The 13,762-nt window shown below is 38.2% G+C and overlaps 1 protein-coding gene across 1 annotated transcript in view; it reads right to left on the bottom strand.

Annotated features, from left to right (window-relative positions):
• The window catches only part of LOC127618140 (all trans-polyprenyl-diphosphate synthase PDSS2-like), a 37,806-nt gene extending 24,735 nt beyond the window's left edge, over positions 1 to 13,071 (bottom strand). The window contains exons 1-2 of the mRNA XM_052090425.1: positions 12,602 to 13,071; positions 4,322 to 4,456 (exon numbers count right to left, since the gene is read on the bottom strand). Of these exons, the coding sequence (XP_051946385.1) occupies positions 4,322 to 4,456; positions 12,602 to 12,828 (362 nt within the window). The 5' untranslated portion in view covers positions 12,829 to 13,071. The remainder of the gene's footprint in view (positions 1 to 4,321; positions 4,457 to 12,601) is intronic.
• Positions 13,072 to 13,762: the final 691 nt, after the last annotated feature.

Raw genomic sequence — 13,762 nt, 5'->3', positions numbered from 1 at the left:
CACATGACAAGAAATTCTGTTAGTCAAAAAGATGAACTTGAAGAAACACACTTTATTATATTTTTAAGAACAGCCAAACAAAAGCTGTCAGTGCTTGTGTCTGATTTGCTGTTTTTTCAGAGGAGTGCAATGGGACCATGTCTTGTGGAACTTGCACATGTACATATGCAATTCAGTTATATGTCCTATTATTTGTATGCCTATTTATACTCCTACCTTGTGTTATATTTTGTGTCTCACTGTAATGTTCAGTGTGCACTTGTTTCTCCTTGTGTGTGTGTGAGAACAACTGGCAATAAAGCTCATTCTGATTCGGATTCTGAATCGTTGCAGTGTTTTGGCTTTGTGCAAACAGACCGAGCAGAATCAAAATCTCATTTTCCCCCAAATCTGCAGCTATGCCTTATTTTATTTTTTTCAAGTCAGTGGGAGGGGCAGCACAGGGAGTATAAATAGCTTCAGAACTCAGTTGCATAGCAACCGATGCCATGGTGCAGAGGGGATCTGCCCCTTGACACGCCCCCTTTCTCTGTGTTCCATTTTCTCTGCCAATTTAACCCTAGAGCTCAGTTAAGTGTGTGTCTGCATGCTCACAGCAGATCACCTTAAAGGTCAAGATGTCAGTCGACCAAAAGTGTTACTAAATGTATAATGCGTGTGTTTAATGTGTGAGAGTATATCAGCCAGATCAACAATGGTTTTGCTTCCAAGCTTTTTATGAAGAGAGCACAACTTATCACAAAAAAATTATAAAAAAAGAACACTTATATGACTGGCAGCAACCAGCACTGTGTTCAGCATATATGGCATATATTCATTAGGTATGGAAATCAAAGGAATTTAACCATTTTAGTTCTGATTCCAATGCCATACAAATTTTTATCAACAATAATATTAATGCTTTTGAGCACTTTTTAATAAACAATATTATTTCTTGTTATATTAGTTTAAAGTAAGCTGTCACAACAAAACTCTGTTTCTTGTAACTACATATTGTCCTCTGAACAACCAGTCAGCAATTACACTGCTTTCAGTCTCACAATCCTTAAAGGGTTAGTTCACCTAAAAATCTAAATTCTCTCATGATTTACTTACCTTTAAGTCATCCCAGATGTGTGTGACTTTCCTTCTTCAGCAGAACCGAAATGGAGAAATTTATAAGCCCATTTTAGCTCAGTTTGTCCATAAAATGCAAGTGAATGGATGCCATCCGGATGCTGGCTGTTTGAAGGTCCAAAAGGCATATTTAGGTAGCATTAATGTAATCCACATGACTCCAGTCGATCAGTGAATGTATAGTGAAGCAAATTGAAAGGTTTTTGTAAAAAATGTATTAAATCGTCCATATGTTTGATAAAAATAGAGATAAAATGTTTTGCCATATTGCACATTCCTATGTCTTTATATTATTTTTCTGCGTTCAATTGTATTATTTTATCACACACAGGGATTTATGGATGATATTTTTAGTGTATCCTCAAAATAAACCAATTGTATGCTTTCCAAAAACAACAGCAAACTGGTGTAGCTCATTGGGTTGTAATCAAGTCTGCTCAATTTCATACTCGTGTTCCACACTGTCCCGTTAAAAATGTGTGGAGCAATCATTCAAACAGACATCTATCTTAGATGCACTTGTGCATGTACTCACACACACACACACACGTCTAAAGCATACATAAATACCATCCGTGTGTGTGTTTGTGTGTGAGAGTGAATGAAGAAAGGGACATTTTACAAATGCTGCATGTCAAGGAGGAGGAGAGCAGCACAGCAATTCATCCATCACCACCATCAAACACACCTCTAACCAGGAACGAGAGAAAGGTGTCAAAGGAGGGAGGAGGGGGGGTAGAGAAAACTGACAAAATAGACTAGTGACAAAAAAAAAGAGACAGTTGACAAGAAAAAGAAGTCAAGAGAGAAGTAGAGATTCGAGTACTGTATGTGAGAATAAAGCAATTGTGCTATACAGTGATTTAATCTCCTTTAACCCTCTTAAAGTGACAATTTTAATTTTTGGTTGAACTATCATAATTTACTCACCCTCATGCCATACCAGATGTGCGCGATATACTTTCTTCAGCAGAACACAAATTATGATTTTTAGAAGAATATTTCAGCTCTTTAGCTCCATACAATGTAAGTGAATCTATGCCAAAAGTTTGGCAGTCCCTGAAGCACATAAAGCCATCATGAAAATAATCCATACGATTCCAGTTTTTTGTCTATATCTTCAGACGTGATATGATAGGTGAGGGTGAGAAACAGATAAATATTTAAGTCATGTTTTGCTAGAAATTCTTCTCGCTGCCCAGCAGGGGGTGATATGCATGAAGAACGTGAATCACCAACAACACAACAAGAGGATTGTTTAAGTGAAAGTTAAAGTGGAGATTGACTGATCAGGAAGGACAATATAGTAATATAGGACTTAATATTGATCTGTTTCTCACCCACACCTATCATATCGCTTCTGAAGACATTGATTTATCCACTGGAGTCATATGGGTTACTTTTATGCTGACTTGCGTGATTTTTAGAGAATGGGGATCAATTATGAAATGAGGGTATAAAAGGTAGAAATGTGAAGCTTATAAGTTTATAAAAACACTTACATTAATTCTTCTGTTAAAACTCATGTTTTATTTAAGCTTTAAATTTGTCTAAATCATCGTTTTTGCATATGTTTTTAGTTGTATAGGTTGTATGGCATTATGTTGTTGTTAAAACAAAGTTGTACAACTGGATATTCCTTTATACAGTAAATGTAAGTATTATCACACTAAAATTGTGTTAAGTATATTGTTTAAATCTTGTGGCTACACTTTTAAAACAGCAAGTATGTTAACGTTTACAGATTGGCCTGATTCACTTCCATTGTAAATGCCTCACTGTAACCCAGATTTTTGCTTTTTTTTTTAAGAAATGTCGACATACGTTTTTGTGGTAATCAATATTATGCCACAAATGCTGTTGATTGAGCTTAACTTGTATTGAACCCGGAAATCTCAGTTTCCAGTTTCTAGCTTAATCCCCCCCCAAATATATACAGCTATGGAGAGCATCAGACTAATTGGTTATCATTTGAAAACTCAGTGTTCAGCTTCCAAACATTTTCCAAAGTAAGCAGTTATGGAGAGAGTTTTCAAAAGCAAAATCACTGTGTTTTTAAACGAAAATTGATTAGTATGAATGTGGCCTTAGTTAGAATTGCTTCATGCTCATCAAATAAAAAATTAGAGTTACATCTGTTCATTTTTTAAAGTACTAACTAATGCAGACATGTTTAGTTTAGGTGTAGGTTTCACCAACACACACCCACAAAGGGTCAGCCTTGAGTCTAACAAGTCTCAGGACAACCACATCACCACCCTGTTTCCATGACACCCAACTTCCAGCTATGGAACTATGAGGTCACTTCCCGTTCAAGATACAGTAAAGGCTGTGGGTTGCACAAGCAAGAGAATGAGGGAGAAAATAGTGTGGCGATGAGTGCTGGTCCGTCCTCTCACTTGCTTTGACACTTTCTTTCCCTACTCAGAGAGAGAGAGAGAAGCGTTCATTCAACATCTGACACACACACATACAAACATGCTGCCAAGTACAACAGCCGCTTCTGGTAACTCCCCGGTACTGCAGCCAAAGGATCCGCACACACATGTCGCCCTGTTTAGAGCAAGAGTACTTCAGAGACGCAGCAGTGGAAGTGGTTGCATGAGTGTGTGTAATGTCGGTCAATTTTGTGTCTTTAACTAGACATAATTTAGCCTACACACTTCCATATCCTGTTTCCGATAATCTGTCTGTTACACACGTCACACAGACAAAGGTATGCAAAAATGTGATTACCAGAGATGTTTTCCCATAAACTTTATTCTCTCCTAAATCAGCGCTCCTTTAATGCAAATTTAATATATATTCATTTCACTTGTGATTCTAAAGAGAGAGCAATCTTAGATAGATAGGGATAGATACCCCCAAAAAATTACATCATCATTTACTGGGACTCATGTAACTACAATCCCATTTTTAAAAATAACATTTTGTAGAACCAACAAGGAAATGTTAGACAGAATGTTAGCCTCATTCACTTTCATTGTATGTAAAAAAGATTAAATGACTTTCAATGAATGGTGACTGAGGCTGACAATCTGCTTAACATCTCCTTTTGTGTTCTACTGAAAACACTGTGTGTGGTGGCATTCATTTCTCACAAATGACTAGAGCTACAGCTGTTAAAGCCCCATGGCCCTGACAGAGAAAAGAAAGAAAGAAAGAAAGAAAGAAAGAAAGAAAGAAAGAAATAAAGAATCTTTACCTTGGATAGATGCCGCTGATCATAGTGTCATGTATGGGGTTACTGGTGCTGGTACTGGGACCGGCTGCTTTTGACATGAGCAGCACCACCAGCCCTCGCATCTGTAGATTATTCCGGCTGTCATACACAAATCCTCTAAAGAAAAAAACACAAATCCAAATAAGTACATACGATGCATCACTAAAAACAGCCACAAACCCTGTACAATGACCCCAATGAAACTGAAACATAGATTCATGTTCCATAGTGGCTTGGTACCCCAGCAAAGCCTGATGGGACCTGACAAACTGTTGAGTTTCATGCCAGGTTCAGGTAATTTTTGCAAAAATAAATGTATTTGAATCAGGTTTTTCTTTTCTTATTTTTTATTTAATTGAAAAATAATAAAACTTTCTTCTGGTTTTACAATAGTAGTACTATGGTACTTTTTGTGATGTCATCAAAAGGACTAATAAAAAACAAAAACCTTGATTTCTGTATTTCCGGTTGCCAAATTAATTGAGTGCACATTAGGCTAGATCCATTAATGAGTCAGGCTATTGGTCAGTGATCAGTGTTGATGGCTGTAGCACCCATCAAACCCTTCAGAATGAGAAATGATGGTGCTGAGGAGCAGAAATGGGATTCATCTTTATCTAAAAATAAATCATCTTGTCCTTTAAAACAGTCCAAAAATAAATAAATAGCAGATTTAATTTTCAGATTAACAGATGTCATCAGATTTTACATGTCTTCACAGACACCAAGAGTCAAGATTTCTGCATTAGGTCAACATGAGTCTATTTCTTTAAAGCAGTCAACAGGGTCTAGATTTCTTCATGAAGGTCAACATGAGTCTAGATTTCTTCACATAGGTCGACAGAGTCTGAAATACAGATTTCTTCATGGATGTCAACAGATTTTACATCTCTCGACAGATGCCATATTCTAGATCTCTTCACAGAGGTCAACATGAATCTAGATCTCTTCGCGGAGGTCGACAGAGTCTAGATCTCTTCATGGAGGTCGACAGAGTCTAGATCTCTTCATGGAGGTCGACAGAGTCTAGATCTCTTCATGGAGGACGACAGAGTCTAGATCTCTTCATGGAGGACAACAGAGTCTAGATCTCTTCATGGAGGACGACAGAGTCTAGATCTCTTCAGAGATCGAGAGATTTTGGATGTCTTCATGTTAGTCAATCGGAGTCTACAATTCTTCAAAGAGATCGACAGAGTCAAGAATATGATCTCGTCACGGAGGCCGACAGAGTCTAGCTCTCTTCGCCGAGGCCGACATGAGTCTACATTTCTTCACAGAGATTGACTGATAGATCTCTTCACAGAAATCAACAGAAGTCTGTTTACAGTGACCCCAATGTTGAATGATCTCCCTCAGGAATCACAACCATCTCATCCAGAAATTTGTACTCCACTTGTTAAAGTCAGTTCTCTGAGCTTTGCATCTGCAATTGCAATATCAACATGTTTCACTTAAACAGGAGGGATGCAAACCATATCTACACACACCAGAATAATTAAAAGACTTCGGGGTCAGCTCGTCTCATGACTTTGGCCAGAAAGAAAACACCAAGCAACCACACAGAACTCCCTTGCAACCGAATAACAATGTGCTAAAATATTGCAAAACCCTGGCAACCACATACAAGTCCCTAGCATTGAGACGTCAACTTTTGCATACATGTGCAATCACCATTCGCATTTTCTTCATAAAATATAAAAAGAAATCATGCTTATCAATATTGTCATCCAACAACATTATGAAAGTATGTGTATATGTGATTGAATGTTTGTGAGTGACCACCAGGCTGAGTAATATTCTAATTGTGCTCAAATTAAATGCACAGTTTTCAAATAATGAGCAAGCATGCCATTCCAATACATTCTTGCCCTATTTTCACCACCCATCTCTCCATCTTTCTCCCTCTCGTTGCAGTGGAGGAAACAGGTCACAAACACACACACACACACACACACACACACACACACACACACACACACACACACACACACACACACACACACACACACACACACACACACACACACACACACAAAGAAACTCTCAGGCTTGTTAATCACAGCTCCACAAGGGGTCTCAGAGGCAGAGGTCATCACTGTTATGAGCTGGTCTGCCTTTCAACATCATGATTAATTTGCATCTGTGAGACAGTTGGTGGCTGGTTCCGCACAGAGGCATTCAACCCCACTGACCCTTTACCATGCTCTATTATCTGTTAAAAATACACATAGGCTATAATACAAATATCTCATTCTTCTAATTGCCTCCTTAAACTAAAACAGCACTAATGGTCAAAGGGCACTTTCCTCTGAGATGAAGACTTTGCATTTTATCATTTTTGAGACTCTTATTAATGTCTCATTTTCACCCACAGCTCTCCTACAATTGTGCAGTTTCTTTTAAATTGAAAATTGTGAGAAAACAACTTAAACGTGTAATCTCACCATAATTTCAAATATTCTTTGTATGAAAAAAAAAAAACTAATAGCTTGCAGTACCATATGAATCGTCTAAGACTAACCCATTCAACTGTTACCACTTTATGAGGATGCCGTTCACGCAAATTTCCAATTAATCTCTATAGGACTTCCTGTAAAGCCTGCCTGAGCAAGTATTAATTACCATGAGGGGTGGAGCTTAGCAAAGGGTCAATTACAGAAGAAATTGATAATCAGAGGTGCGCAGACAACACTCTGAAAGAGGGAGATAATGGGTCTGCTGGTTCTAGGAGCAATAACTTGATGGTGGTGATTGCAGTGGAATACCAAAACGGTGTTGTAAATTAGTTTTTTAATTTTTTAAGAACTTTTACCACATGGCCAAAAAGAGAAGAAAACTTCCTTAAAAGACTGTGATAAAGGCCTTAAAATTTATTTAGCTGGTTATACAGGCTAAAGTGTCAAAATCAAAGGGTCTGAAAGATAGTTTGTACATTTGGATGTGCTGATCAGAAAATAGATCTCCAAGTTCTAGGGCACTGTACTATAATGACCCTATTGTTGGTGGGCAATGAGGAACAATGCATTTCCCGTGACAACAGTGGCTGTAATCCCGTCTCCAGGCAGAGAGACACTTGTCATGAATCACAACCATGGTAATCGAGATGAGATGACACCAAGACACGCCCACTACCAATCAGACCAGAGAGAGCGAGCGAGCGAGCGAGCGAGCGAGAGAGAGAGAGAGAGACAGACAGAGGTGGGCAGGATATATAATGATGGAGTGAAAGCATAAAAGAGGATTCAGAAAGAAAAGGGGATAGATGGGGCTGATAACAGTAGAGGCAAACATGTGGCTCTTGTATACATTAGGCCACTACCACAATCTAAATAGAGACCATCCAGTGATCCAGCTGAACACCCACAGGTTTACATTCTCCAGTTCAGCAGACCTGATGGCTTCAGTTAAAGTTTTTAAAACATATATTGACAGAAAGGTCAGACTAGAGCATCCTGAAATAATCTGGTCACATCTACCACCCCGAAACATACACACCATCACTCAATCGGACAGAGAATGCATCTCAAAATCATATGCGTGCACACATAAACACATGTGTCATTAAATCAGAAATTCACTCTGACTCTACTGCAAATGGAGTAGGGAGTCATTAAAAAGATGAGTGGTGATAAGAAATGAAGAAAAGAGTGAATGAAGGAAAGAAAGACTGATGGAAATTTACACCTAGGCTGGGAGGGGTTTAAAGGGTCATATCATACATTGTTTTTCCCTTAAATAGGTTAAGTTATCTAGTGCTAGAAAGAGCCATAATTTGACCATTTACCACCTTCTCTCACACCATATGTGAAATAAGAAACCGTGCTTTGCAGAAATTCCTCACAAGCTATGGGTTTCTATGTCAAGTCCAATACAGTTTTTAACTGCCCAATACTTCAATAGAAGCCTCTTTGCAAAGTCTGCTGTAACAGATTGAAGAATGTTGAAATGTGTCACGAAACTTGTTATGGTTGGACTGACATGATAATCGATATGGTTTAAAAATATATATATATATATATTTTCTAACATTGGGATCCATCAGAAAGATATGCAGAATAGGTGCTACACAGGCAGGAACAATTTCGACAGACTTTCACACATTTTACTCTTACCTTTATTTCTTTTGTTTTTATACATAACAGTATCTATCTTACTTCCACATTACAAAACTCTTGACAGGATGGGCCAAGTTTCTGAATACCAAATCATTAGCCATGTTTCCATCCAAATTGCAAATTGAATTTATGTGAAACACCATAAAATCACACAAACAGTGTGCAGATAAAGCCATGTTTCCATCTTACCATGTGACTCTTTTATTAATAAAATACTCGCTGTTCAGAGCACACAGAAAAAACACTGTAAATAACTTTGGGTCATGTCTACGAGCGACAGAGTGACACTCAGTTCTGGGAGTGCTATGTGTGTGCATTCATCCTTCCTTAGGTCTTTGTCGTGCTGCTGTTTTCCAAAAGTGTCAATAAACCTTTTCTTTGGCAGAGTTGGAGATTGTATACTTCTTATTTGCTCTACAAACTCTATACAGGCTCTGTTTATTCAAGACACTGTTGATTTCAGGATGGCCAGAGCAACATTTCAGATGCAATGATTGGTCTACTGGTTAGTCCAGTTATGAATGAGTTATTCAGTCAAATAACTTTTTTGATATGCATCTTGTATTTCTAATAAATTAATTAGGAGTTCATTTGGTGAATATGTTTCAATCATATTTGAGCATTTTGATGATTTTATTTGCATCTTGGTGCATCAATCCAGTAATTTTTATGTGATATTCCAAAATGCGCATAAATCTACATGGATGGACACAGCTATTCACTAGTACTGGAAAATGTCGATTGTCACGTTCAGATTATTTCATGACATCTGAAAGTTGAGGTTGTTTTGAGTTCTAAAATGATATAGTACGTTTTCCAAATTGACTAAAAAGCCAAGAAAATGTTTATTTCTGATGATATGACCCTGTTAAAGGTGCACACGGTACATTTATGTGAAACTTTTGTCAATAAATAAGGTAACTGCTGTAATTATCAAAAACACCACAGCAGATGAGGTCATTGGGAAAGTGTGAACGTCACTAAAACTTGTTTGTTCGTAAGATCATGTGTGTGTGTGTGTGTCTTCGGGAAAATACGCCTGTGTGGGGATCTGTGTTTTAGAGTGTTTTTTTCAAGGTCTTCTCCTTAAGCACCTCGGACATCTCAGCAAGCTCTTGATGCAACCGCAAACTACTCTTGTCTTCCTCCCCGACTCTCTCCCTCACATCCTTGGTTATCTCAACCCTACTTCACTGAGGTGTGCGTTTTTTCTTTTTTTGAGAATGAACAGTAAACCGAACTGGAACGTGAGCTGGCACAGCCTGGCTCGCCAGCCTGCCATTGTGCATATAAATATCTTTGGTGCATCTTAAAAGAAGGCTGAATCTGCACTGAGGGGAGAAGACAGGGTCCTCTCCCCACCCCTACCAAATGGATTGTCATATCAGATTTAAGTGTATAGGTTATTACACCCTTGGGCTACGGTTTCCAGCACTGTATTCTGGATGGACCGGATTGGGTTCCAGAACTATCTCGCTCTCTTTCGCAACCAAATGCAGACACAAACACACAGTCCTTATTCCCTCTTAAACTTTCTGCATGTCCATAAGTGCAATAATGCTCTCAGCAAGAATGTATGGGCAAGATCAAATAAAAATGAAAAAAGTAAAGGGAGACAATTTTTTATGGAAAATAAAAATTCCAGTTATACCTCTTGAGATCAGACAGTTAAAGACCGTTATTTACCACACTTGAAACTGTGGCAGTGATCACCTCTACATAGAGTCAATGCGATATTGTGAGTTGAGAAAAGTAAATCTCACAGCAGTGTAAATGTAGACCCTCAAGAATACAGACTGCTATGCTACAGAAAAATGTAGAGACGCACCTGAACTCTATCCTTTTCTGTCTCGGAGTTGCCCCGTATGATATGAGACTGGAACTGCAAATGGCAGCCACAGGGGGGAGCCAGCATTAAAGGGATAGTTCCCCAAAAAATGAAAATTCTCTCATCATTTACTCACCCTCATGCCATCCCAGATGTGTATGACTTTCTTTCTTCAGCAGAAAACAAACAAAGATATTTAGAAGAATATCTCAGATCTGTCGGTCCATACAATGTAAGTAAATGGTGATCAGACCTTTGTGGCTCCAAAAATCACAAAGAAAACATAAAACATATCAATAAGACTCCAGTGGTTTAATCCATATCTTCTGAAGTGATATGATAGGTGTGGGTGAGAAACAGATCAAGTTCTTTTTTTCTTTTTCTTTTATGTTTCCTTTATGTGACTTTTGGAGCTACAAAAGGTCTGATCACCATTCACTTGCATTGTATGGACCTACACAGCTGAAATATATATATATATATAAAAGCTTTATTTGTGTTCAGCTGAAGAAAGTCAAACATATCTGGGATGGCATAAGGGCGAGTAAATGATGAGAGAATTGTCATTTTTGGATGAACCATCCCAACTTTTGGTCATGGCTACTTTGAAGACACTTCAAAATGACTTTTTTTGTACTCTACTTACAGGGTCAGTCTTCTTGGAATAATCCTGGGGTTAAGTGCCTTGCTCAAGGACTGTGATTTTAATAACTCCACCATTTCTAGATTGACCCTACCTGGCACTGAACCTGTTACCTTTAAGCCTGCAACTGATCTGCTTCTACACCTCAAACTGAACAATTCAGCACAGCAGATTTCATGAATGGCAGTGGGGTTCAAATCTAAAGAGGACTCTTAAGCTCTGTGAGACATGTCCTTGGGGAGCTATTCATCTAATAGCCCGCATCTTGTTGGATTTAAGCAAGTATTTTCCAGAGACACTGAGGTGAAAACATCCATTTGTCCTCCCTAGACACTCAAGTGTGAGATTTCAGGGACTTCTTTACACATTTGACCTTTCATGAGTGCGACTTCACTGTGCCAGGCAGATAATTTACATATCCTTCTTTCTTGCAGGCTTAGATAATTATTTTCAGTTAGTTTACATGTTAGCCCAATAGGATTTGCTGATTTTCAAAAAGGCAGATGCTAATAAGTTGACTCTGGTCGGAACCACATTTAACCAATCCTACAATGACCTGCATTGTTGGTCACCAGCATATGTTGAGTTTTGGGTGCTGGTCCAACAACAACGAATGCTGATAAGCTAGTGATCCTACCAGGGTTTTAAACTAGCTTAAAGGGATAGATGTCATGTCTATGGTTTAAAAGGATAGAATTTTCATTTTTGTGTGAACTATCACCATTTACTCACCCTCATGCCATCCCAGATGTTCATGACTTTCTATCTTCTGCAGAACACTAACAAATAATTTTAGAAGGATATTTCAGCTCTGTAGGTCCATAAGAAAGTAAAAGTGTGTCCAGAACTTCAAAAGTAAAAAAAGCACAAAAGGAAGCATAAAAGTAATTTATAATACTCCAGTGATTAAATCCATATATTCTAAAGTGATATGATAGGTGTGAGTGATAAACAGATACAACACTTCAAGTATTTTTTTTCTATAAAACTTTCACATTGTTGTTCTTTTGTTTTTGGTGATTTGAATTATATGTGCAAATCGCCACCTACTGGGCAGGGTGGAGCATTTATAGTAAAAAGGGACTTAAATATTGACCTGTTTCTCACCCACATCTATCATATTGCTTCAGAAGACATAGATCTAACCACTGGAGTTTTACTAAATATGCTTTTTGGAGATTCAAAGTTCTGGCAACCATTTACCTGCATTGAATAGACCAACAGAGCTGAGATTCCCTACTAAGAAGAAAGTCATACACATCTGGGACGGCATGAGTAAATGATAGGAGAATCTTCATTTTCGGGTGAACTATCCCACAGCATAATAAGCATGACCATGCTGGTTAACCAGCTTTACTAGCTGGGTTTCACTGGTAACAAAAACAAATATGGCTATGGTGGTCCACTAACTAGACCAGCACCAGACCAGCACCAAACCAGCATAAACCTACCAAGACCAGGGTGGGAAATGGTTAAGATCGTCTTTGTTGCAGGGTACTATGGAGAAAACATTGCTCATGAACATTAATTAGGATACCTGACTGACCATTCCTGAAACATTACGAAGGTTGCAAGTAACGTCAGTTTGGCCTAATTAATAATTATGAACTTCGCCATTCTAGAAATCGTTTATACGCTGCTCAACTGTGAGGGGGAAAAAGTCATGAATGTACCTGGCGGTGTTAAGCAGAGGATGTTTCGTCCCGACCAGTTTCCTCACATGCATGGCCACATTACTGAGCTCATCACTGAGTAAACACCGTAAACTCATGAATGAAGTGGGATATCCTACGACCTTCTCCGCGTCAGACACCACTTTAATCCAGTTCGAAGGTGACGGGTTGGAGAAAATACTCAGATTCCTTCGTCCAATGCAAAAGAGCCGTGACATCCAAGCCATTATAAAACAAATAACCCCTAATAGACCAGTTACTTAAATTAGTTAATGTGCATTGGTATTTTCAGACCAGTTCACATGAGGGATCCCTGAAACTCTTTCACTTATAAATAATGTCAGATGCAGCCTCTGTCCTCTCCAATTCACCTCCATACTGAAGAAGACATCGTCTCCACTCATCGAGCAATGGTCTCAAGTTATTACAAGAATTAAACTCATACGTTTCGACAGCCGCACCGGGTCGCCATCTTCCGCGAAGCAGTTTACGGCTGTCGTGAAGAGTCCGTGGTTAACCCCTTCGTCACTAAAGTTTCTCCAGCATAGATAGGCTATGTAAAATACCTAATTAATATTTAGAAAAAAATATATTTGCATGTATATATTTTTGACATGCAAGTAACTGTTGGTCTCACTACCAAATTGTAATAGGCAAATTGGTTTAAAGGGAATATGTTTAATAGGAATTATTTACCACTCCTATCACTTTCATCTCGTTCTAAATCGATTGGAACAGCTCATTTCTTCTATTGCATCCCATGAGTGATTATTCTGAATTTGTGCTAATCCCAATGTTGAGATCATTATGTTACAATGTTAACACTGAGAAAAAATAGGTCTTCAGGTTTAGTGTATTTAAAGCAGAAAGGATCAGTTGGTTATCATTTAGTAGGATCAGTTTTTTTTTTTACAGATACATTTGAAGATATTCAGATCCTCCCAATTGCTCTATACCAGCCTTTCTCAAAGTGGGTGCGGCGGCACACTGGGGTGCCCCCTGACTGTGTCAGGGGTGCCGCCAAAAAATTACGTAGGCTAAAAAAATAAATTAAAAAAAATCTGACATTTCATATATAAATATATTTGAATTTACATAAATACATTCTTCTTCTTTTTAAATATATGAACGTATTAATAAAATTGTAAATTCATTTTAGAT

Source organism: Xyrauchen texanus, chromosome 24, assembly GCF_025860055.1.
Source record: "Xyrauchen texanus isolate HMW12.3.18 chromosome 24, RBS_HiC_50CHRs, whole genome shotgun sequence".
NCBI classification, from domain to species: Eukaryota; Metazoa; Chordata; class Actinopteri; order Cypriniformes; family Catostomidae; genus Xyrauchen; species Xyrauchen texanus.
This window is presented reverse-complemented; position numbering and strand designations above follow the sequence as displayed.